The sequence below is a fragment of the Oncorhynchus tshawytscha genome, linkage group LG02, assembly GCF_018296145.1.
Source record: "Oncorhynchus tshawytscha isolate Ot180627B linkage group LG02, Otsh_v2.0, whole genome shotgun sequence".
In the NCBI taxonomy this organism is placed as follows: Eukaryota; Metazoa; Chordata; class Actinopteri; order Salmoniformes; family Salmonidae; genus Oncorhynchus; species Oncorhynchus tshawytscha.
This window is the reverse complement of record NC_056430.1, coordinates 37,792,236-37,817,658: the sequence shown is the minus strand read 5'-3', so window position 1 is coordinate 37,817,658 and position 25,423 is coordinate 37,792,236. Positions and strand designations below refer to the sequence as shown.

The 25,423-nt window shown below is 43.9% G+C and overlaps 1 protein-coding gene across 2 annotated transcripts in view; it reads left to right on the top strand.

Annotated features, from left to right (window-relative positions):
• Nucleotides 1-21,902, top strand: part of LOC112216301 (timeless circadian clock) — a 31,261-nt gene extending 9,359 nt beyond the window's left edge. The window contains exons 2-31 of one of the 2 annotated variants that reach the window (XM_042298003.1): nucleotides 1,354-1,410; nucleotides 1,596-1,734; nucleotides 1,985-2,138; nucleotides 3,283-3,397; nucleotides 7,648-7,710; nucleotides 7,853-7,954; nucleotides 8,277-8,432; nucleotides 8,676-8,809; nucleotides 9,156-9,243; nucleotides 9,446-9,622; nucleotides 12,369-12,586; nucleotides 12,765-12,868; nucleotides 12,991-13,160; nucleotides 13,432-13,557; nucleotides 13,961-14,112; nucleotides 14,375-14,472; nucleotides 14,936-15,053; nucleotides 15,269-15,470; nucleotides 15,913-16,058; nucleotides 16,172-16,257; nucleotides 17,835-17,958; nucleotides 18,145-18,227; nucleotides 18,479-18,639; nucleotides 18,786-19,014; nucleotides 19,214-19,282; nucleotides 19,453-19,571; nucleotides 19,807-20,053; nucleotides 20,417-20,456; nucleotides 20,537-20,601; nucleotides 20,807-21,902. In XM_042298003.1, the coding sequence (XP_042153937.1) occupies nucleotides 1,638-1,734; nucleotides 1,985-2,138; nucleotides 3,283-3,397; nucleotides 7,648-7,710; nucleotides 7,853-7,954; nucleotides 8,277-8,432; nucleotides 8,676-8,809; nucleotides 9,156-9,243; nucleotides 9,446-9,622; nucleotides 12,369-12,586; nucleotides 12,765-12,868; nucleotides 12,991-13,160; nucleotides 13,432-13,557; nucleotides 13,961-14,112; nucleotides 14,375-14,472; nucleotides 14,936-15,053; nucleotides 15,269-15,470; nucleotides 15,913-16,058; nucleotides 16,172-16,257; nucleotides 17,835-17,958; nucleotides 18,145-18,227; nucleotides 18,479-18,639; nucleotides 18,786-19,014; nucleotides 19,214-19,282; nucleotides 19,453-19,571; nucleotides 19,807-20,053; nucleotides 20,417-20,456; nucleotides 20,537-20,601; nucleotides 20,807-20,931 (3,768 nt within the window). In that variant the 5' untranslated portion in view covers nucleotides 1,354-1,410; nucleotides 1,596-1,637 and the 3' untranslated portion in view covers nucleotides 20,932-21,902. Of the gene's footprint in view, nucleotides 1-1,353; nucleotides 1,430-1,595; nucleotides 1,735-1,984; nucleotides 2,139-3,282; nucleotides 3,398-7,647; nucleotides 7,711-7,852; nucleotides 7,955-8,276; nucleotides 8,433-8,675; nucleotides 8,810-9,155; nucleotides 9,244-9,445; nucleotides 9,623-12,368; nucleotides 12,587-12,764; nucleotides 12,869-12,990; nucleotides 13,161-13,431; nucleotides 13,558-13,960; nucleotides 14,113-14,374; nucleotides 14,473-14,935; nucleotides 15,054-15,268; nucleotides 15,471-15,912; nucleotides 16,059-16,171; nucleotides 16,258-17,834; nucleotides 17,959-18,144; nucleotides 18,228-18,478; nucleotides 18,640-18,785; nucleotides 19,015-19,213; nucleotides 19,283-19,452; nucleotides 19,572-19,806; nucleotides 20,054-20,416; nucleotides 20,457-20,536; nucleotides 20,602-20,806 lie in introns of both variants that reach the window. The other variant, XM_042298006.1, reaches the window with a different exon arrangement.
• Nucleotides 21,903-25,423: the final 3,521 nt, after the last annotated feature.

The window sequence follows — 25,423 nt, the reverse complement described above, 5'->3', positions numbered from 1 at the left end:
GTTTAACCTGGTCAGTCTATGCCATTGTAAAAGTAGGTGTTCTTAATGTTTTGTATACTTGGTGTGCTGTATGAATGGACAAAGCCACCGATCACGTGACACCATTCATTCCTATGTAAAGACTCAATTGCGCATTGAAGCCAAATTAAGTACTTTAAGATGGCGTCTCACGGAAACATAACATGCCCAGTAAGTGACGTTGCAGGCTAGCTCAGTGCTGCCCCCTCTCATTGAGTAACTGAAGGTGAAGGCCGACCCGGCTACTTCTGACTGCCATTAGCAACTAAATTATCCTTAACTACTTCTGTGTGTGAATAAAAAATAATAGGTTCAAGGACACACATCTGGTGTAAGAAGCAATAATTGGTACCATGATTGTCTTCGATTTTATTTACATGAAGATTGACCACAAATATTGCCATTTTTCCATTCATTATAGTGGGGGATCCTGTTTAAATTTCCCGTAGCTTCAATGAGAGGGGTCAGTCATTCTCTGCTGGGTTGCCCCTCGTCTCACTGTGCTTTGTTAGTGCTTAGAGGAATAGAGGTTCTCACTGGCAGTCTCATAAGAGCGGGTTCATGTGGGTTTTCTATAGAATGTAGCAGTACTAGGTGTGTGAAGAAGCCTAGACGAGCTGATGGGAGTCTCATTTCAAGTGGAGTAGTCCTTCGTATGCCCGTGTAGCGGTAAAAAGGTGGAACTGTGAGAACTTGTAGTCCTGTTCATGGTTCATTTCCATTTTCAGTTTGTCTACATAACCAGGTTAGCCAGAGGCTGAAAGAGAATCTCTCTTTAAAATGGCCATAGCCCATCTCACAATTCAGAGGAGAGCAGGGATGCATGAGCTGTTCCGTGTACAAAACAAAAGGCTGCTTCTCATCCACTCCATTTCCTAAGGATGTTACTGTTCTGTTTACTTGAAGTCGCTGACCAGATGAGGTCAGATGGTTAATGTCACTAGGTCCTGTACTCTGGGCTAATCCTGGATTAGATCGCTCTGCTGGAATTGTCCGTAAGTGTGATTTCACAGTATGCCTTTCAACTCAAGACTGTCCGCTTGGATCTGGTCACAGTAAAAGTGTGTGTTTGAGAGGGAGCAATTGAGACACACGGCCAAGCAGCAAAGATGTCCTCTTGACATTCAATCTGCTCTTAGTTTCTCACACTGAAAAACATGCAGATTGCAATTCCAGCTCAATTATTAGTTAATAATATACCAAGAAAAGCACTAGTAGTTATGTTGATTATTCCTTGCGGCTGTGACTTTCTAATACCGTTTGAACTGAATTGTTTCTAGTGCGTAGACTGGTAAAGGCCATATAACAATGTCTGACTGTCTCTGTCTCCTACAGGTTTGAACGACCTATGAACTGACGTCTAAACACCTCGGTTCTGCTGTTGAAATCCAGGTGATCTTTTAGCCTACAGGTGTATTATTCAGTCTAGTTTTTTTGGGCATAATATATTCACTATAGTTATTTTTGTTTCGTGTTGTGTACACCTTTTTAGTCTTCCCAGAACTATATATTATAAGACTTCTTCCTTCCCCACCTCATTATAAATCTCTCTCTCTTTCCTGATTGCTGTGTGTCAGGTTGAGCATCACCTCTATCCTCCCCTGCCAGGCAGGTGATGTATGGACTTGTACGTGATGAACTGTGAGCTTTTAGCAACGTGCAGTGCCCTCGGGTACCTGGAAGGAGACACCTACCACAAAGAACCTGACTGTCTAGGTGAACTGCTACACACACTGGCTAACAACACTTGCTGGGCTATAAACACAGTGCCTAAGGTAGTACTGTGTACTAGGACCCAGTCTTGACATGAATTACTGTGTTTAGGGAGGATTTACAGTATATTTACTGTCAAAGCAACTTAAATTACTTGTGATAATCTGACCTAGGCCGGACTGCACTCAATAAGTAATGTAATTCATGTATAGGGCTTTTATATGCACTCTGACCCTGTGTGTGTCCCCTGTAGAGAGTGTGAAGGACCTGATCCGGTACCTGCGGCATGAGGATGATACGCGGGACACCCGTCAGCAGTTGGGGGCGGGCCAAATCCTCCAGAACGACCTGCTGCCCATTATCACCCAGCACAGCCAGGACAAGTCCCTGTTTGACGCCTGCATCAGGTACACTACACACACCCTCAATACTGCATCAGGTACACTACACACACCCTCAGTACAGGCCTGCATCGGGTACACTACACACACCCTCAATACTGCATCAGGTACACTACACACACCCTCAATACTGCATCAGGTACACTACACACACCCTCAGTACAGGCCTGCATCGGGTACACTACACACACCCTCAATACTGCATCAGGTACACTACACACATCCTCAATACTGCATCAGGTACACTACACACATCCTCAATACTGCATCAGGTACACTATCCTCAATACTGCATCAGGTACACTACACACATCCTCAATACTGTATCAGGTACACTACACACATCCTCAATACTGTATCAGGTACACTACACACATCCTCAATACTGCATCAGGTACACTACACACATCCTCAATACTGCATCGGGTACACTACACACATCCTCAATACTGCGTCGGGTACATTACACGCATCCTCAATACTGCGTCGGGTACATTACACGCCTCCTCAATACTGCGTCGGGTACATTACACGCATCCTCAATACTGCGTCAGGTACATTACACGCATCCTCAATACTGCGTCGGGTACATTACACGCATCCTCAATACTGCGTCGGGTACATTACACGCCTCCTCAATACTGCGTCGGGTACATTACACGCCTCCTCAATACTGCGTCGGGTACATTACACGCATCCTCAATACTGCGTCGGGTACATTACACGCATCCTCAATACTGCGTCGGGTACATTACACGCATCCTCAATACTGCGTCGGGTACATTACACGCATCCTCAATACTGCGTCGGGTACATTACACGCATCCTCAATACTGCATCGGGTACATTACACGCATCCTCAATACTGCATCGGGTACATTACACGCATCCTCAATACTGCATCGGGTACATTACACGCATCCTCAATACTGCATCGGGTACATTACACGCATCCTCAATACTGCATCGGGTACATTACACGCACCCTCAGTACAGGCCTGTATCGGGTGCATGAAGTTAAATAGCTTGAAAATGTGTAATGTAGTTCGTCCCTGAACAGGTTGTTAGAAGCCTGGATGAATGTTGGATATTGGATCATGTTGTGTTTTGGTTGGAGTGTGGTTCTGATGCTGTCTCTGTTCCCTCACAGGCTTATGGTCAACCTTACCCAACCTGCACTGCTCTGCTTCGGGAAAGTCCCAGATGACCCCACTGTCAGACATCACTTCCTGGAAGTGGTATCCTATTTACAGGCCTATAAGGAGGTAGGCGTGTTTTTATTTTTTACATTTCACCTTTATTTAACTAGGCAAGTCAGTTAAGAACAAATTATTATTTACAATGACGGCCTACCAGGGAACAGTGCCTTGTTCAGAGGCAGAACGACAGATTTTTACCTTGTCAGCTCGGGGATTTGATCCAGAAACCTTTCGGTTACTGGCCCAACGCACTAACCACTAGACTACCTGATGCCCCAATGGTTGTGTCCCAAATGGCACCCTATAAGGGGGTGATATGGCCCAAAAATCATCTCTATTTTTAACCCTAACCCATTTATATATATATATATATATATTTTCTTGTCAGCTTGTTTGATATATATATACAGTGCCTTGCGAAAGTATTCGGCCCCCTTGAACTTTGCGACCTTTTGCCACATTTCAGGCTTCAAACATAAAGATATAAAACTGTATTTTTTTGTGAAGAATCAACAACAAGTGGGACACAATCATGAAGTGGAATGACATTTATTGGATATTTCAAACTTTTTTAACAAATTAAAAACTGAAAAATTGGGCGTGCAAAATTATTCAGCCCCCTTAAGTTAATACTTTGTAGCGCCACCTTTTGCTGCGATTACAGCTGTAAGTCGCTTGGGGTATGTCTCTATCAGTTTTGCACATCGAGAGACTGACATTTTTTCCCATTCCTCCTTGCAAAACAGCTCGAGCTCAGTGAGGTTGGATGGAGAGCATTTGTGAACAGCAGTTTTCAGTTCTTTCCACAGATTCTCGATTGGATTCAGGTCTGTACTTTGACTTGGCCATTCTAACACCTGGATATGTTTATTTTTGAACCATTCCATTGTAGATTTTGCTTTATGTTTTGGATCATTGTCTTGTTGGAAGACAAATCTCCGGCCCAGTCTCAGGTCTTTTGCAGACTCCATCAGGTTTTCTTCCAGAATGGTCCTGTATTTGGCTCCATCCATCTTCCCATCAATTTTAACCATCTTCCCTGTCCCTGCTGAAGAAAAGCAGGCCCAAACCATGATGCTGCCACCACCATGTTTGACAGTGGGGATGGTGTGTTCAGGGTGATGAGCTGTGTTGCTTTTACGCCAAACATAACGTTTTGCATTGTTGCCAAAAAGTTCAATTTTGGTTTCATCTGACCAGAGCACCTTCTTCCACATGTTTGGTGTGTCTCCCAGGTGGCTTGTGGCAAACTTTAAACAACACTTTTTATGGATATCTTTAAGAAATGGCTTTCTTCTTGCCACTCTTCCATAACGGCCAGATTTGTGCAATATACGACTGATTGTTGTCCTATGGACAGAGTCTCCCACCTCAGCTGTAGATCTCTGCAGTTCATCCAGAGTGATCATGGGCCTCTTGGCTGCATCTCTGATCAGTCTTCTCCTTGTATGAGCTGAAAGTTTAGAGGGACGGCCATGTCTTGGTAGATTTGCAGTGGTCTGATACTCCTTCCATTTCAATATTATCGCTTGTACAGTGCTCCTTGGGATGTTTAAAGCTTGGGAAATCTTTTTGTATCCAAATCCGGCTTTAAACTTCTTCACAACAGTATCTCGGACCTGCCTGGTGTGTTCCTTGTTCTTCATGATGCTCTCTACGCTTTTAACGGACCTCTGAGACTATCACAGTGCAGGTGCATTTATACGGAAACTTGATTACACACGGGTGGATTGTATTTATCATCATTAGTCATTTAGGTCAACATTGGATCATTCAGAGATCCTCACTTAACTTCTGGAGAGTTTGCTGCACTGAAAGTAAAGGGGCTGAATAATTTTGCACGCCCAATTTTTCAGTTTTTGATTTGTTAAAAAAGTTTGAAATATCCAATAAATGTCGTTCCACTTCATGATTGTGTCCCACTTGTTGTTGATTCTTCACAAAAAAAATAGTTTTATATCTTTATGTTTGAAGCCTGAAATGTGGCAAAAGGTCGCAAAGTTCAAGGGGGCCGAATACTTTCGCAAGGCACTGTATATATATATATCTCAAACAAGTCACCTATACACTGCATTTCAAACAGTCAGGAATAATCTAATGAATTCGGGGCTTGTAAAATTATACGTAGCCTAAATATAAGCCTTCAACCATAAGACCACTAATAATTTAATTATTTTAGAAAAACATTTTTTTGCAATAGTAACTGATCTGGTTTTCAAATCTATGAAAACGTCCTTTTTGTTACAAATGTAACCAGACCCACGTACAATGCACATCCACTAATACTGACTAACTTCTGGTAGCAGACACTATAGAAAAATAACACAGGACTCTCAAACACAAGCCCCCTGCTAGTGAGTAGCCAGCTAATCTTTAGATTTAAAGTCTAGCCTTTTTGAATCTGTTTGCTTGCTAACAAGGTAGAACAGTTGAACTGTTATGAATACACCCTCCTGTTTGTCTCCAACTGTTTTAGAATACAGCCTGTTGACTTTGTTTACGTGTTGAAATGGCCTACCTGGATAAGAAAATGTTTATTTTTCAGAATGAGAATGTCTAAGTGAGTTCCTTTAAAAAAATACGTATTTCTATGCTCCTTGCACATTTTATAAAATAAAGATTAGACGGCTATATTGAATTTAAATACAAACGTAACATGCAACAATATTCAAAGATTTTACTGTGTTACAGTTTTAATATAAGGAAATCAGTCCATTGAAATAAATTCATTAGGCCCTATTCTATGGATTTCACATGGCTGGGAATACAGATATGCATTTGTTGGTCACAGATATATATATTTTTTTAAGTAGGGGCGTGGATCAGAAAACCAGTCAGTATCTGCTGACCACCATTTGCATCATGCAATGCGACATCTCCTTCACATAGAGCTGATCAGGCTGTTGATTGTGGCCTGTGGAATGTTGTCCCACTCCTCTTCAATGGCTGTAAGAAGTTGCTGGAGATCGGGGTGGCAGGTAGCCTAGTGGTTAGGGCGTTGGGCCAGTAACCGAAAGGTTGCTAGATGAAATCCCCGAGCTGACAAGGTAAAAATCTGTCCTGCCCTTGAACAAGTTAACCCAATGTTCCTAGGCCATCTTTGTAAATAAGAATTTGTTCTTAACTGACTTACCTAGATAAATTAAGGTAAAATAAAAGATTGGCTTGAACTCACTGTCGTGTACACGTCAATCCAGAGCATCCAAAACATTCTCAATGGGTGACATGTCTGGTGAGTGTGCAGGCCATGAAAGAACAGGGACATTTTCAGCTTTCAGGAATTGTGTACAGATCTTTGTGACATGGGGTTGTGCATTATCATGCTGAAACATGAGGTCATGGCGGTGGATTAATGCACAACAATGCATTCAAATTGCCATCGATAAAATGCAATTGTGTTCATTGTCCGTAGTTTATGCCTGCCCATACCATAACCCCACCACCATGGGGTGTTCACAACGTTGACATCAGCAAACTGCTCGCCCACACAACGCCATACACGTGGCTTGTGGTTGTGAGGCCGGTTGGACGTTGGACAAATTCTCTAAAACGAAGTTCGAGGTGGCTTATTGGTTGGGAAATTAACATTAAAATCCTTGGCAACAGCTCTGCTGGACATTCCTGAGGTGAGCATACCAATTGCTTGCTCCCTCAAAACTTGAGACATCTGTGGCATTGTATTGTGTGACAAAATTGCACATTTTAAAGTGGCCTTTCATTGTCCCCAGCACAAGGTGCACCGGTGTAATGATCATGCTGTTTAATCAGCGTTTTGATATGCCACACCTGTCATGTAGATGGATTATCTTGGCAAAGGAGAAATGCTTATGTCAACACTGCTGAGGATTATGTCTGTAATAAAGCCCTTTTGTGGTTGGCTGGGCCTGGCTCCCCAGTGGATAGGCCTGGCTGCCAAGGTGCTGCACCCCTGCCCCGTCATGTGAAATCCATAGATTAGCCTGCTCAATTTATTTCAATTGATTGATTTCCTTATATGAACTGTAACTCAGTAAAATCTTAAAAATTGTTGCATGTTGCATTTGTTTTTGTTCAGTATAAGTGTGTGTGTGTGTGTGTGTGTGTGTGTGTGTGTGTGTGTGTGTGTGTGTGTATATAATCTCCCAGACCTACACCGTATTCCCTTTTATAGTCCACTACCTTTTACCAGAGCTCTATTGGGGCCATTTGGAACACATCCTCTGTGATTATCTATTTGAGCCCATTCTAAGGGGTAGAGGGAGGAATACTGAATGATTGTATGTAGCAGTATGATGTGTATGGTTGACTCATCTCCTTGTGTCTCTCCCTTTCCTCAGGCTTTTGCCAATGAAAAGGTGTTTGGAGTTCTGAGTGAGACCCTGTACACCCTGCTGCAACTGGTGAGTGTTATACTTTCATACTACAACACCACAGAATGGAGTCCTCCACAAATAATCCTGGTCTTTTCCAAAAAATAAGAGTGAGAAACAGTGGCTCTGTGTTAAATTATTCTCTCTCCCTTTATCTGTCTCTGTCGGTCAGGACTGGGAGCAGAGACAGGAGGAAGACAACCTGCTGATTGAGAGGATTCTGCTGCTGGTCAGGAATGTACTGCATGTCCCCGCTGACCCCTACGAGGAGAAGGTCAGAGTTCACTGTGTCAGGTCGTGCTGTGACCCCATTCGGTACATTCCCAAGCAGCAGACCCTGCTGAGTAAAAAAAAAATATATATATATCTATATATATATATATATATATTTTTGCCTTGGTTCATCTGTCAATCTCTCATTGTATTGAACTCTCTTTTTCTCACTGTGTCTTTTCTGTTTTCCTACCTTTCACTACCCCCCATCCTTTATTTCTTTCTCTTGCATCTCTTCTCTCTCTCTACCTACCTCTTCTCTTTTTCCTCTCCCTATCTCCTCCCCATCTCCTATCCTTTTCTGCTTCCTCCCTCCTTTCTAGAATGTGGATGATGATGCCAGTGTGCATGACAAGCTGCTGTGGGCCATCCACATGAGTGGTCTAGATGACCTGATCAAGTTCCTGGCCTCTGCACAGAGCGAGCAGCAGTGGAGCATGCATGTGCTGGAGGTCATCTCCCTCATGTTCAGAGACCAGGTGAGACCAGAGGGAGACACCTGGGCCCATATCCATAATGTATCGCAGAGTAGGGTTGCTGATCTAGGACTAGGTACCCGTCTTTGTAATCTTATGCATTATGATCTAAAAGGCTTAGAATTAATCAAACATTCCAGCTTCTGCTACACCCAATATGGCTGCCGATACACAGCCTACAGAATATTACTTTTAATGAAAGGGTCCATTCTATTGATTCTGATTCTATGTTCTCCCTCCCTGCAGACGCCGGAACTCCTGGTGAGTGCGGGTCAGGCTCGTTCAGCTCAGGAGAAACAGAGAGATGCCCAGGAGCTGGAGGCACTACGACAAAAAGAGCAAGCGGAGAAACGCAGCCGCACCCTCCAGAGAGGAACCCGGTAACTGCACTGATCTCGGCAGTTTTTCTCAGCGAGACATGCTCTTTAGATGTAGATTAGATACCATCTGACCTCAGAGCAGTTGAAGAGAGTGTGATATGATCTAGAGCACAGGAGGTTGGTGGTACCTTAATAGGGGCGGACAAGCTTGTGATAATGGCTGGAGCGGGGTAAGTGGAATGGAATCAAAATACATGGTTTCTATGTGTTTGAAGCCATTCCATTTCCTCCATTCCAGCCAATATTATGAACCTTCCCTCCCCTCAGCAGCCTCCACTGCTCTGGAGAGATGCCAGGTAAAAAAAAATACTTTCAGAATTGTCTGATGCCTTTCCCTCTCTTTCAGACACTCTCGCTTTGGAGGCTCGTATGTGGTTCAGGGACTCAAATCCATTGGCGAGAAAGATGTGATCTACCACCGAGGCCTTCACAATGTGAGTGCGAAATCCTAGAGCAGTGCCCCAAAATTGTATTACCGGGGAGTTGGCATTTGAAGCAGGTTTCCTAGATAAAGGTCAAAGCTATTATAACGAATGGAAAAACCAACATTTGCATTTCCAAGCTGAAATGTCAAGTAGTTAAATCTGTCCTTTCTCGTTATCCTACCGGTCCCTTCTTACATGTATTTGGTCCTAGTTCAAGAACTACACCCACGATGAAGGCAAGGCGGTGAGACGTGTGCCCAAGCGGAAGCTGCACGCTCGAGACTCTGAGGGCAAACGCCGCTCGGCCCTCAACGTGCGCCTCTTCCTGCGCGAGTTCTGCATGGACTTCCTGGAGAACTGCTATAATCGCCTCATGTACCTGGTCAAGGTGAGGAGAGGGGGTCACAACACGGCATGATGGCCAAAGAAATGACTATCACACTGGAGGGGGTGTACTGCCCAATATAGGGTGTGCGTCACAATAATCTGTCCTTCCTCCTGAAGTGTGTACTCGTTCATTACTCCTCATCATATTGAAAAGCATTGGATTGGTGTTGGCCTGGCTTAGAGCAGTTGTACTCAAAGTCTGGGTCAGTGGGGTCGCCAAGATTTAAAGCTGCAGTATGTAACTTTTTGGGCGACGGGACCAAATTCACATATAAATGTCAGTTCTAGATGTCATTCTTGTTGAAAGCAAGTTTGACGCGGTAGATCTGTATTATGTGCTCTACTTCTATGTTTCCCATTCGTAAATGTTTTTGCATCTTGCTTGCTGTTTAGTACACCAGCTTCAAACAGCTGAAAATAAAATCATTGAGGTTATTGAAAAGATATCGAGGAGCGATTTCTGCATATTGCACCTTTTAAAGAAAAGAAATACAATTTTTTTGAGTAAATGTATTGTATTTGATAAAAAAAGAATTGAATGTTATTTGTCAATGGAAAATTTTATTTACATTTTTATATATATATATACACTCCTCAAAAAAATAAAGGGAACACTTAAACAACACAATGTAACTCCGAGTCAATCACACTTCTGTGAAATCAAACTGTCCACTTAGGAAGCAACACTGATTGACAATAAATTTCACATGCTGTTGTGCAAATAGACAACAGGTTGAAATTATAGGCAATTAGCAAGACACCCCCAATAAAGGAGTGGTTTTGCAGGTGGCGACCACAGACCGCTTCTCAGTTCCTATGCTTCATGGCTGATGTTTTGGTCACTTTTGAATGCTGGCGGTGCTTTCACTCTAGAGGTAGCATGAGACGGAGTCTGCAACCCACACAAGTGGCTCAGGTAGTGCAGCTCATCCAGGATGGCTCATCAATGCGAGCTGTGGCAAGAAGGTTTGCTGTGTCTGTCAGCGTAGTGTCCAGAGCATGGAGGCGCTACCAGGAGACAAGCCAGTACATCAGGAGACGTGGAGGAGGCCGTAGGAGGGCAACAACCCAGCAGCAGGACCGCTACCTCCGCCTTTGTGCAAGGAGGAGCAGGAGGAGCACTGCAAAATGACCTCCAGCAGGCCATAAATGTGCACGTGTCTGCTCAAACGGTCAGAAACGGACTCCATGAGGGTGGTATGAGGGCCCGACGTCCACAGGTGGGGGTTGTGCTTACAGCCCAACACCGTGCAGGACGTTTGGCATTTGCCAGAGAACACCAAGATTGGCAAATTCGCCACTGGCGCCCTGTGCTCTTCACAGATGAAAGCAGGTTCACACTGAGCATGTGACAGACGTGACAGTCTGGAGACTCCGTGGAGAACGTTCTGCTGTCTGCAACATCTTCCAGCATGACCGGTTTGGAGATGGGTCAGTCATGGTGTGGGGTGGCATTTCTTTGGGGGGCCGCACAGCCCTCCATGTGCTCGCCAGAGGTAGCCTGACTGCCATTAGGTACCGAGATGAGATCCTCAGACCCCTTGTGAGACCATATGCTGGTGCGGTTGGCCCTGGGTTCCTCCTAATGCAAGACAATGCTAGACCTCATGTAGCTGGAGTGTGTCAGCAGTTCCTGCAAGAGGAAGGCATTGATGCTATGGACTGGCCCGCCCGTTCCCCAGACCTGAATCCAATTGAGCACATCTGGGACATCATGTCTCGCTCCATCCACCAATGCCACGTTGCACCACAGACTGTCCAGGAGTTGGCGGATGCTTTAGTCCAGGTCTGGGAGGAGATCCCTTAGGAGACCATCCGCCACCTCATCAGGAGCATGCCCAGGTGTTGTAGGGAGGTCATACAGGCACGTGGAGGCCACACACTACTGAGCCTCATTTTGACTTGTTTTAAGGACATTACATCAAAGTTGGATCAGCCTGTAGTCTGGTTTTCCACTTTAATTTTGAGTGTGACTCCAAATCCAGACCTCCATGGGTTGATAAATTTGATTTCCATTGATCATTTTTGTGTGATTTTGTTGTCTGCACATTCAACTATGTAAAGAAAAAAATATTTAATAAGAATATTTCATTCATTCAGATCTAGGATGTGTTATTTTAGTGTTCCCTTTATTTTTTTGAGCATTGTATATAAATATAAATGTAAATACATTTTTCCATTGACAAATAACATTCAATATTTGTATAATTCCGTTCCTGCTTAAAAAGTTAGAATAAGACTGCTGTAAAAGGTTTGAATAAGACTGTCGTAGAGGGAGTTCCCATATAACAGTCTGTCTGTCTGTCTGTCTTTATCCTTGAAAGGAAGTGAACAAGTGCATACTTTGGGAAGGAGAGATTATTGATAGACAGGGACTCTGACTGTAATTCTGAAAGTAACCATATTTTCCTGGAAGTTGCTGTGTAACATTGTGAATCCAGTTAAATCCAAGTTGAGTTACTGGGTTCCTGGCCCAGTCAAAAGCAACATTCTTCCTGCACAGTGAGAAGGTGTGTTTGGATGGTGAAATAGTGGACTTAAAAAACTTTATCCCAGAAACTCAGTTACCACATTTTGATTGAATAAAGCCCTATGTTGCACAATATAACATTCTTCACACTTGTGGTTTGAGGCCTGTTTAGACACAGCGGTCACATTAGACTCTCAGTCCTATCTATGCAAACAGATCTGAGCTCAGTGCAGTTTGCGACATCACTCACAGCTGGTCTCTCTGTCTGCTTCCACAGGAGGGACTGATCAGGGAACAGGCGCAGCAGCACGACGAGACCTACTACCTATGGGCTCTCAGCTTCTTCATGGCCTTTAACCGCGGCAACGGTTTCCGTGCTGACCTGGTCTCCGAGACAATGTCCATCCGTGCCTTCCACTTCATTGAGCGCAACATCACCAATTACTACGAGATGATGCTCAACGACCGCAAGGAGGCCTCGTCCTGGTCCCGTAGGTGGGTGTGGAAAACAGGGTTATTTTTTTAAGGGAGCCATGTTGGCACTAAAAGTTTTAAAGTCTAATTCCAATGTTATCGTGGACTGTATGGAGCCCACATGGAGGATGGCTTGTACATTTCTGTGTATCTCTGGCTTTGAACGTGTAAGAAATACATTTTTGCATGTTTCTTCCAGGATGCACCTGGCTCTGAAGGCGTATCAGGAGCTGCTGCTGACGGTGAACGAGATGGACCGCTCCCGAGACGAGGACATCAGACAGAGCGCGAATGTCATCAAGAGTGAGATGCTTCTCCGGTCTTCCGCTCTTCTCTCCACCTCTTGTCGTTTCCTCTTCTCTTCTTTGTTTCCTCTTTCATTATTTTTCTAAACGAAACATCTAAATCCTCTGTCTCCCTTCCAGGTAACATTTTCTACCTGATGGAGTACAGAGAGATCTTCTTGACCCTGCTGAGGAAGTTTGATGAGACAAAGCAGCCGCGCACATTCCTCAGGGACCTGGTGGAGTCCACCCACCTCTTCCTGCGCATGCTGGAGCGCTTCTGCAAGGGACGCAACAACCTGGTGGTGCAGGTGAGCCTCACTCTCTACTCACAGACAGATAGGGGCCACTAGAGGGGTGAAAGGAATAAGTGCAAGGTGATATTTTGTCAAATAGTGAAGTTGCTGAACTTTCATTTGTCAAATATGTTTCTGAAAATTGATTATTGTTGACTTGAACATGCATCAAATGACAGCCCTACAGTTCGTTATTTACAAAAAGGGTATCTGGCTATATGTCGACTCAATTCCACTTCATATGATTTATTTTCTGTTATCCAACTCTGCTTCCCTCCTTCTGCAGAGGAAGCGTGTGAAGCGTAAGAAGTCTAAGGGCCGGAAGAATCCGACTGCAGCAGAGACCACCCCCGAGGAACTGGAGGAGACGTGGAGGGCCGTGGCAGAGGAGCTGAGGGCCACTAGCTTTCAGGTCACTGTTGGGGATCAGCCTTGGGGATCAGGCAGGGGACAGTTAACACCTGGAGCAGCTAGCTTGTCTTGTCTACTCACCACCAGACTCCATTCCATTTACTGAGGCAGATTGTTGCTTGGTGCTTTCATGGCTTCATGTTGTAGCATTACGCTGTTAACAGACAGCTAGGGAGGAGTTCATGGGTGCATCTCAGTTGTCTAAAGTGGCTTCCTCTCCCTGTCTCGTTTCCTTCATAATATTCACTGGTGAAAGCAAATGCCATATGGCTTTCCCCTATTGTATGTGTAGATCAGTGCAGATGGAGGACAGGAGACAAGTAGAGGAAGATTGTTTAATCTATTGAGATGCAGCCCTAGTGTGTTGCTGAGTGCTAAATCTGGGTCTGTCTGTATGGCTGCAGTTGTCGGAGGCTCTGACAGAGCGCGCTGTGCCATTTGACGCTGCGTCTGAGACTCCCCTGGAGGAGCAGAGGACTGAGGCCATGGTGCGTGTCCAGGATACCCTGCTCAACAGACGGGGCCCTGAGGCTCTGGGCCTGCTACGAGCCGCGAGGTCAGTCACACACTCAATCTGACTCTGCTCTCATAGACTTCTTTTGGGAAAATTGGTTATAGATGCATCCGCCATTGAACACTACAATATTATTATTTATTTTGGTAGTGCTTTTCTTAAACTCAAAGTGCCCTACATCCACGTGGGTCGATCCACCAATAGTCAAAACAGCATTTTGATCTGAGGCTACTTTTTGGGCCATTCACTTTACAATAACAGACATGGTGGTTGTCATAATTCTCTTTCTATATTTCTATCATAGGGAGGTGTGGCCAGAGGGAGATGTGTTTGGTTCAGCTGATGTGGAGCCAGAGGAGGAACTGGAGCTCCTCAAACAGATCCTCATTGCCAACCTGCCCAGTGAGTGTCTCTGTGGCACTGTTGTAGTACTCGAGTCCAGGACTCGACTCTGACTTGATTCACAATTTTCATGACAAGTAACTCGACTAGGACTCGACCAGTGGTGACTTTGTCAGAAAATCTCTTTTGTATAATTAAACATACTAGCTACAACAGCAAATGTTATATAGCTGTATTATGTAGTTAGCCTTACAAATGTGCAACAATGTAACAAAGTCTACCTTTAAAAATGGTTGGACTGCAGCTTTTAGTACTACCAAGTGACTCAAGTATAAAGGACTTGGACTCGAACACTAGGTACTTGGGACTCGACTTGGACTCGAGGTTTGGTGACTTGACTACATCACTGGTCTGGTCATTTATCAAATATGGGATCGATATGATTTAATCTGACGTGTATATTAGCAGATGCATTAATATCTACAAAAATAAAGTAGATTAAGAAACACTGTTTTGTTTTGAGGGCCACCTCCCCCTGAACCTGGGATGGAGGAGGAGGATGGCGAGTTGGAGGAGGAGGAAGAGCTGGAGTCTGTACGCGTGTCTGAGACGGAGTTCAACTTCCTGGACTTCATCAAGAGGTGAGGGACACAAATTCAGTGTTTACAGTACACGTGATCTCAGATTTGCATCACCAGGGCCTCCGTGTCAGTCTCCTGAATACGAAGAACTAGTGATAAAAACATTTATAAAACAGAACATGTTAAACTAATGAATAAGCCCCAGACACTCCATTTGCCCTGTGATAACACGGACCGTTTTAACTCTTCACTGCCCAATGTGCCCTGCCTACCAGGTTTGCCAACCCCAACGTCGTACGTCCCTACCTGCTCCTGCTCCGGTCTTACTCCCAGAACTCTCCCCACACCAACCACTGCATCACACGCATGCTGCACCGCCTGGCCGTCGACCTTAAGATGGACGCCCTGCTCTTCCAGCTTTCTGTCTTCTGCCTCTTCAACAAGATCCTAGGAGACCCTGCCGCCACTGCCTATAAGGTTAACCAGGGTCCCGTTCTTTAGGGAACACTGTAGCAAAATGTTGCAACGGAAAATTAAAATAGTATTTATGAGACAAGTTCAGCTAGTCCCTCTCTGTTTCGGTCTGTTTTGTGCCTGATGATAAATGAACCTGAACCACCAAAACACTGGGGTAGATGGGTGCTATCCTGGGAGCTCTCTAGTGTAATCTCACACGTAGGGGAGGAATGATTGTGATGCCGTTTTGAAGTTGATTAATGAACCGATGAACTGAAAAGACGAGTGCATTTGTAAGCGAGCGGACCAGCTTCGGGCTAATGATGGTCTGAATCTTTACCGGAGATACTCACATGTAACTCGAATTACATATCAAGTCCCTTCGGATTTAAAATCCTGTAACCAAGGCACATGGAATCTAATACACTTACATGTTCCAATATTTTTCTCTTTCCCCCTACAGGAGCTGGTGACCTTTGCTAAGTTTGTGCTGAACCGTTTCTTTGCCCTGGCGGCTAAAAACAACAAGGCTTTTGTAGAGCTGCTCTTCTGGAAGAGTGTGGGAGCTGCCCGCGAGATGACAGAGGGCTACAGCAAGCCTGGAGAAGGGTGTGTGTGTGTGCGCCTGGGTGTCAATTAAATAAGTGTCTGTTCTCCTACACTTAATGCTTTTCAAGGTGTCCATTTTTAAAAGTCATTTATTGTTCTCATGCTCGTCTCAGAGAGGGGTCTAATAAGAAAGCAAAATGGACGCCAGAGGAAGAGGATGAGCTGCGAACACTCTACGAGGAGCACCGCGACTCTGAAGGTAAACAAAGGACATCACTCCCCTCTGAATTTCCTGTACTTTTATCACCAATCCTTTCATCTATCTGGTTTTTTATGGCATAGCCATCCCATACATACAGTATCAGTCAAAGGTTTGGACACTTACACATTCAAGGGTTTTTCTTTATTTTTACTACTTTCTACATAGTTTTGATTCTACAATGAAATAATGCATATGGAATCATGTAGTAACCAAAAAAAGTGTTAAACAAACCACAATATATTTGAGATTCAACGTACTTTGCCTTTGTGACAGCTTTGAACACACTTTGCATTCTCTCAATCAGCTTCATGAGGTTGTCACCTGGAATGCTTTTTCAACCGTGTTGGTGTTCCCAATTACAAAATGCTTTTCCTTCACTCTGGTCAAACTCATCCCAAACCATCTCAATTGGGTTGAGGTCAGGTGATTTGTGGAGGCCAGGTCATCTGATGCAGCACTCCATCCCTCTCCTTCTTGGTCAAATAGCCCTTACACAGCCTGGAGGTGTGTTGGGTCATTGTCCTGTTTAAAAACAACTAAGCGCAAACCAGATGTCGTATCGCTGCAGAATGCTGTGGTAGCCATGCTGGTTAAGTGTGTTTTGAATTCTAAATAAATCAGTGTCACCAGCAAAGCACCATCACACCACCTCCTCCATGCTTCACGGTGGGAACCACACATGCGGAGATCATCCGTTCACCTACTTTGCCTTTCAAAAAGACATGACGGTTGGAAACAAAAATCTAAAATTTGGACTCATCAGACTAAAGGACAGATTTCCACCGGTTTAAGGTCCATTGCTCATGTTTCTTGGCCGAAGCAAGTCTCTTCTTATTAATGGTTGGCAGTGTTTTTTTTGCAGCAATTTGACCATGAAGGCCTGATTCACGCAGTCCCCTCTGAACAGTTGATGTTGAGATGTCTGTTACTTGAACACTGAAGATTTTATTTGGGCTGCAATTTCTGAGTCTGGTAACTCTAATGAACTTATCCTCTGAAGCAGAGGTAACTCTGGGTCTTCTTTTCCTGTGGCAGTCCTCATGAGAGCCAGTTTCATCATAGTGCTTGATGGGTTTTTGCGACTGCACTTGAAGAAAGGTGTCTTAAAGTGATGATGGACTGTCATTTCTCTTTGCTTATTTGAGCTGTTCTTGCCATAATATGGACTTGGTCTCTTACTAAATATGGCCATCTTCTGTATACCACCCCTACCTTGTCACAACCCAACTGATTGGCATTAAAAGAAATTCCATAAATTTTAACAAGGCACACCTGTTAATTGAAGCTGGTTGAGAGAATGCCAAGAGTGTGCAAAGCTGTCATCAAGTTAAATGGTGGCTACTTTGAAGAATCTCAAATATATTATATATTTTGATTTGTTTTAACACTATTTTTGTTTACTACATGATTCCATGTGTTTTTTTAATAGTTTTGATGTTTTCACTATTATTCTACGATGTAAAAAATAAAGAAAAACCCTGGAATGATTGTGTCTAAACTTTTGACTGGTAATGTATGTTCATGAATGCTTGTCCCATATTGTCTCTGAACCTTTGACTCTCGCTCTATCACAGTGCCTGACATTGTTGAGACTCTGCTGCCGTTGCTTAGCAACACCACCCGTACACGTCGGCAGGTGGTGGCCCAGTTGGTGGCGATGGGACTGGTGGACAGTGTAAAAGAACTGAAGAAACAGAGGTTAGTCAGTGTCATTCAAGGGGGCTTCATGTCTAGGCTACATCCTGTCACCTGATAGCTTTTACCATAGAGAACCTATTCCATATTAATGTCCGTAGATGTAACGTACTGTTTACTTGTCAGTGCTAGTTAGATTCTGGAAAGGACACAGCCTGACCTATAGCTTCTGATTTGACATCCCTGAAGGAAAGGCACTCGTATTGTTCTGTGGACAGAGGAGCAGGAAGAAGAGCTACAGATGCTGTTTGAGGAGTTCAGAGACTCCGATGGTACGTTCTGAAGGCGCCCTTGATTCCCATGCTATACCATGACATCTGAATGGCGATAACGGTTGCCATATTTGTTTGTCTCCATGGTGATAATGGTTGCAGACCTGTGTTGGAAAGCTTTCAGAATTTGCTGTTTTGTGACCGTTCTATTGATTCCTTTGTGCCAGACAAGCTCAATAAAGCCCAGCTGAAGTATTTTGAATTCAGATGTCATTTGAACCCAGTTCTGAGTGGTTGTTACATTTCCGTAGATGTGCTGGGGAACATCCTGAAAAAGGTGACGGCTAAACGTTCCCGGGCCCGCATGGTGGAGAAGTTGCTCAGCATGGGCCTGGTCTCTGATCGACGGGAACTCCACAAGAAGAGACGGCGCAACCCTAACGCTCCGGGGAAGAGTGCCGCGATGGGAATGGTGACATGAATTTATTTAACCTTTTTTTTTTTTTTTTGTCATTAATTGTAATACTGGGTGTCCAGTATTCTAGAATAGGTTGGTGATCTAGAAATGTCATAAAACTAACACCACTATTATTAAAGTATTTGTGTGTAATCTGTTAGACTGAAGAAGAGTTCCTGGCTCATCTCCCTGGAGGTCTAACCGAAGAGCCCATGGAGGGGGAGGAGGAGGTGGAGGAGGATGAAGAAGACGAAGAAGAGAGCGAGGGGGAGGAGCGGGAGAGACAGGCTCCGGCAGCCAGAGGGAGGAAAAGCTGGATGGCAGAGAGGGAGAGCATGGTTGAGAAGAATGCCAGTCTGAGGACCATGGTGTACACTCTACGGCAGGAAGGTGAGAGCAAAGCATTCATGTTTACAGTATGTTTTCAATACAGACTACCCCTTCTGTGTGTCAGTATAGTACTATGTTCTTTTCATTTTAACATCACACAAGCTAATCAAAGAAGATTTAATATGGGCAAGAAGGCCACATAACAGTTGGTGTTGGTCAACAGTTGATAAATGGTCCCTAAAGCTGTATTTCGTAACAGGTATGTCAGGACCCCTGTTGTGGCTACAGAACTGCCTGAACAGAACGGCAGATCACCGTGAGGAAGAAGGTGAGTGATAATCCCCTTTGAAAAAATGTGACCTAAAAAATATTGGCGGGAAACAACGCAGCATTGAGCATTTTGCATTTCTTTATCAATGTGAATTGCTGCATTCTTGAAGTGTGGTTGAGGAAATGTGTGATTTATTGTGGTAGTTAACGTTCTATTTTCGCCATCAGGCTTGTTTCAGCCCGTGCCAATTGTCCCTCTGACTGAGGAGAACGAGGATGCCATGGAGAAAAAGAGCTTTCAGAGGTTACTACGGAAAATAGGGGTCCGAGCACCAGCTGATGAACAGGTTGGCTTTAGGAGAGAACTGTTATTTCTATATTTTTTGTCCTACCCACATGATTAAAATTATAGGAATAATCCTCAATTTAATTACTTATATGCAAGATTTGGCTAATAGGAGGCACTGAAACTTTGAGAAAGTTGCATTTATAAAAGGCAGTGAAGTGATGTTTTTCAACATGCTTTCCCATAGACTACTGTATAGGTAATAAATTTCCTCTGTGTGTCTGGTGATCGATTAGGAGTCATTCTGGAGGATCCCAGCCCAGATGAGACCATCCCAGCTGAGGGGAGCGGCAGAGGTCCTTAGCCCCAGTCAGGATGCCCTAGCAGCGGGGGCAGAGGAGTCGGAACAGCCAACCCCAGGGAGCCCCATCCAGGAACAGCAGCAGGGGGAGGCAGACTCTCACGAGCAGAGAACCCAGGCCCTCCGAGCCCTGCTGCTGGCCCGCAAGATGAAACAGCCCTCTGCCTCAGCAGAACACACAGGTCAGCAGATTAGACATTGGTTGTCTGAAATGGCACCCTATTCACTATATAGTGCACTAGTTTTGATCAGAACCCTATGTGTCCTGGTTCAAAGAAGTGCGCTATATATTAGCTGTTATCTCCTACTCAGTTTATACCTCTTGTAACTGATTAACGGTGGAGGTCTCGTAGGATTGATCCGACGTTGTTGCTTTGTTAACCGTGACTTTATTAAGAGACAAGGTAATATTTCCATCAAACTCTTTACACATTTCTAAGTTTAATACGGCTGCTATTTTGTCTTACTAAAAATGGGAAAATGAATAACTACTTTATATTCGGAAACACCCACTTATATCTACCATGACATTTGTCTTTTCCCAGATTTCACACCTGTTGAGGATTCAGACGGTGCACCTCAGAGGTGAGACACTTCTCCTTTCTATTATGTAATAGCATATCTCTGTTCTGTTCTGACTTTTCTCTTCTCCTTTACCATCACAGATCTTCAGAGAAGAAGACCTCCACCAAGAGAAGCCGAGTGGTGTTGGACAGTGATGAGGATGAAGGTACTGTGCTGTCGTCTAATCATAATCTAGTCATATTAGTTTTTTACCCATAAACTAGAAATGATAGCCAGGGTGCCAGTCTGTTTAGGCAATGACTGCTGTTTGTTTAAGAAGAAACGGACTGGCATCCAGGCTTAAAGAATATTTACTACGACATTTAAACATGGGGCTGTATTGCTAACACTGCCATCTCCTCTCCTGACAGAGGACTCTCCTCTCACTATGGACCTGGGGGCAAACGGGGGCGCTGACTCAGACAGGGAGGCGCACTCCGCCCCTGCCAAGCGCAAACGACAGAGGGTCCTGATTGACGATGATGAAGATGATTAGAGGAGAAGTCTTCAGTTTGATTTAGATTTATTCTGTATAGCGCTTTTCCACGTATGTGCTTTACAGCGAAAGGGAAAAGCTCACCTCATCCACCAACAATGTGAGGCATCCATTTGGAACCAATTTGATTGAAGCATAATCATACACCATGCCTCTATGGGGTTGTGTGTAGACTGAGGATGGGGAACATGGACCCTCACTTACCAAATATTTCTCAGAGAAGGTGGTATACAAGTCTTCTCAGACAAAAGACCAGAGAGGGAGAGAACCCCAGGTTTTTAGGTAACATGGTGCGTTGATGACTCCTCCCCCTTTGCCTGTACTAACCAATTTGGAAAAGATTCTAGTCCTGATTGACAGCTCACTGTTAATTCATTCTAAATGTTTCCATGCGTTTGTTTAATCGTTGTTGTAAGGAGCGGATGGTAAGGCTATTGTATAATTAAGGTGATTAAAACGACTGGTTGGTTGTGTGGTCTGGTCGCTTATTGTATCCACTGTTTTCACATCCTTATAAGAACACACACCATGGTGTTTGTTTTTGGCAGTAATGATGTCTTGCAGTATGAGGAAGTGTAGGATGTTTAAAAAAAATATATATATGTTTTTGTCGTTTATATTCTTCAATCTCTTTTTTGAGTATCCTTCAATGTTTTGTATTCATTTCAAAGGACCAGCCAAGCCAATATAGGGATTGTACGGTCAATGCCCAGGTTTTAGAATGTGTTACCTCAAACTAGGTTGTTCTATCCATGTGTGTGTCCCAAATGGCACCCTATTCCATTTGGGAAGCAAATTATGTAAACTCAAGATTGTTTCAACTGCAGGTGTTCAGTAATCAGCAGATTACTAAACACCTGGGAAATATATCTGCTGTTTTAAAAAAAAGCTGTTTTCAGAAAGTAGTTTCCATTGTTAGAGTTCAGGGTAAAACCTGCATACGTTGATGATTAAACAAACAAAAAAAGTAATGAAATGTGAGTGAAACGTTTGTTGGGTCGGTGGGGTATGCTCATCCACTCATGCTGATTTCACACACCAGCACTGTGCCTTTTTCACCACTAGGAGGCACATTTCATTGTTTTACTGTGTAGAGTAGATTCTCTTCTGTCAAACACCAACTCAATTTCCTGGTGGATTTAATCGGGGAAAGCAGGAAATATTTCAGTGGGTGAAAGAACCAATGTCAAAAGTATTTCTCTTCTACTGAATAGATTTTATGCATTTTTATTCATAATCCTTCAATATTTCAACTTCCCTAATCTTTACTGACTACCCCCTTGTTCATTATCTCAAATGAGCAAAATAACTATTCTGTACTGTTGGCTTAATTTGTCTGTCTTTTCACTGGTTCTACCTGTACTTGCCTATCTATTTCCCTAGACCATGTTGCTGTTAGGAAGGGAAGAAAGTGGGTGGGTTCAGAGGGATCCCAGTCTTTACCGTCAGGGTCTGTGGTCTCCCACCTTTCCCAGCTGCGGTGGGGGTTGTCCCTCTGGTCCTTACATCTGGAGCATGTTAGCCACTTCCTGTCGCTAGCATCCGGTCAAGCCCCTATCCCACAGATCCAGAGCCGGGATGGGAGAGGCACAGGAGTGGTCTGGACCTGTACAAACACAACGATTGTGTGTCCTGTTATAAGAATGAGGACCCAGATATTAAATATTGACTGTTTTTTTTGGGGGGGGGCAATGAGGGATGTAAATAACCAATAGAGTAGTATACTAGATCAAATGAATTGTTTATTTTGATGTTACACTTTAGGGATGTCTATAGTATTCTCTCTGGTATGCAATGGGGTTTCTGCTCAGGTTATGGATGTGTCACTGCAACCTTAAAGGTCCTAAATGATGTCACCATTGCCCTTGATTTTAAGCAATGTTGTGCCGTTATTTTTATTGACTTGGCCGAAGGTTTGATACTGTAGACCATTCTTATGGGTCAGCTAAGGAGAATTTGTGTCTGAGGGGTCATTGGCCTGGTTTGCGAACTACCTCTCTCAAAGAGTGCACTGTAAAGTCAGGACATCTGCTTTCTCAGCCACTACCTGTCACCAAGGGAGTACCCCAAGGCTTGAGCCTAGGCCCCATGCTCTTCTCAATTTACATTAACAACATAGCTCAGGCAGTAGGAAGCTCTCTCATCCATTTATATGTAGATGATAGTCTTATACTCAGCTGGTCCCTCCCCGGATTTTGTGTTAAACGCTCTACAATAAAGCTTTGTTTTTGTCCAAGAAGCTTTCTCTGCCCTTAACCTTGTTTTGAACACCTCCAAAACAAAGATCATGTGGTTTAGTAAGAAGAATGACCCCTCCCCATCAGTGTGATTACTACCTCTTAGGGTTTAGAGCTTGAGGTAGTCACCTCATACAAGTACATGGGAGTATGGCTAGATGGTGCACTGTCCTCTCCGCAGGCTAAAGTTAAACCTAGACTTGGTTTCCTCTAATGCTCCCAAGTGGCGCAGCCGTCTAAGGCACTGCATCTCCGTGCAAGAGGCGTCACTACAGTCCCTGGTTCGAATCCAGGCTGTATTACATCCGGCTGTGATTCGGTAGTCCCATACAGCCGCACACGATTAGCCCAGCGTCGTCTGGGTTTGGTCGGGGTAAATAAGAATTTATTCTTAACTGACTTGCCTAGTTAAATAATAAATCTTAAAAATGTAATCGCTCGCTCACTCTTTCACCCTAGCTGCCAAACTAACCCTGATCCTGATGACCATGCTAGATTACAGAGACGTAATTTATAGATCGGCAGGTACGGGTGATCTCAAGCGGCTAGATGTTCTTTACCATTTGGCCATCAGCGTTGCCACCAATGATCCTTATAGGACACATCTCTGTAAACTGTCCATCTCTATACCTGACGCAAGACCCTCTAGTTACTACTTCTTTATAAAACCCTCTTACGCTTCACTCCCCTATATCTGCAATACCTACTGCAAGCAACCTTCATCCTCCACATACAACACCCGTTCTGACAGTTACATTCTGTTAAAGATCCCTAAATCACATACATTCCTGGGCCGCTCCTCTTTTCAGTTCGCTGCAGCTAGCGACTGGGACGAGCTGCAAAAAAAACACTCAAACTGAACAGTATTATCTCCATCTCTACATTCGGACTCAATCATGGACACTCTTAATTACACTTGTGGCTGCTTTGCGTGATGTGTTGTCTCTACCTATTTGCACTTTGTTAGGCACAGACAACAATATGTGTACCATGTTTGTGCTGCTACCATGTTGTTTCTACCGTGTGGTTGTCATGTTGTGTTGCTACCATGCTGTGTTGTCATGTGTTGCTGCCACCATGTTGTGTTATGTGTTGCTCCCATGCGGTGGTGTTGTCTTAGGTCTCTCTTTATGTAGTGTCGCGGTGTCTCTCTTGTCGTGATGTGTGTTTTGTCATACATTTTTATTTTTAATCCCAGCCCCCGTCCCCGCAGGAGGCCTCTTGGCAGGCTGTCATTGTAAATAAAAATGTGTTCTTAATTGACTTGCCTAGTTAAATAAAGGTTTATTAAAGAATGTGTAACGGTATAAAAGAGGATATTTTCAAGAACTACAGAGCTGTTTTCTTTCTAGAAGTTTTCTGTTCCCTCATGAACTCAATTACTCTTCAAGTTGACTGAACTTCCCACCTCCCCGTGCAGTACAGAAAAGCTGTTGTTTTATAGGCCGTTCAAAGCCTTTGCACCTCCAGTCAAACAGAATGCCTTGTAAATATGAACATCAAATCCCCCTTCTTCTTGTGTACCCATATGTGTGCCATGTGTATAGGCTACAGTACAGAACACCAACCTACTGCTCCAACGTGTCGACCCACTATAGACTCTACGTCTGGCCATGCTGCCTGTCTGTAATGGCACTGGAACCCCAGGACTGTACATAGCTTAGAGAGAAGAATGCAGAATGACATAGCTTCAAGTCAAACCCAGGTGAAGTAAATCCAGCCACAGATATTTTATAAACATTGCAGAACAGAGAGATGAGGGTTTAATATTACAATGACCACACCTACACTACAATCAAATACTGTTCACCGAATGATACTGTACTTCAGCTTCTTGAACAATACAGTGCGTGCAGATGTCATCATTGTGTGCAGATGTCCTCTTGAGTTTGTTTTATTTAGGAAAATGTAGAAATGACTCAAGGAAATGCGACGTTCTAGGTTTACTAATATTTGTCTTAAAATTGGTTGTGTATAAAGACAATTCAGTTTAAATTAGATTGCGTCCTTGAACACTGCTCCCCGAAAAACAAGATAAATATATACAATCAGGGGACATTTTGGAAAGCAAAAGTTGTAAGGCTTTGTTTCAGTGGGGTGACTGATTTATAATCAGTTGGTTTTCAGACAGATTAACCCCAGGTCACGAGAAAGTGTTTAAGGGTTAGAGTCTTCAATGTAATAAAGGTACTGGTGATAATGCTGCTATGGCCAGGTGTAGTAGGAGGGTGGTGGTGGTATAGTTTGCAAAAGGG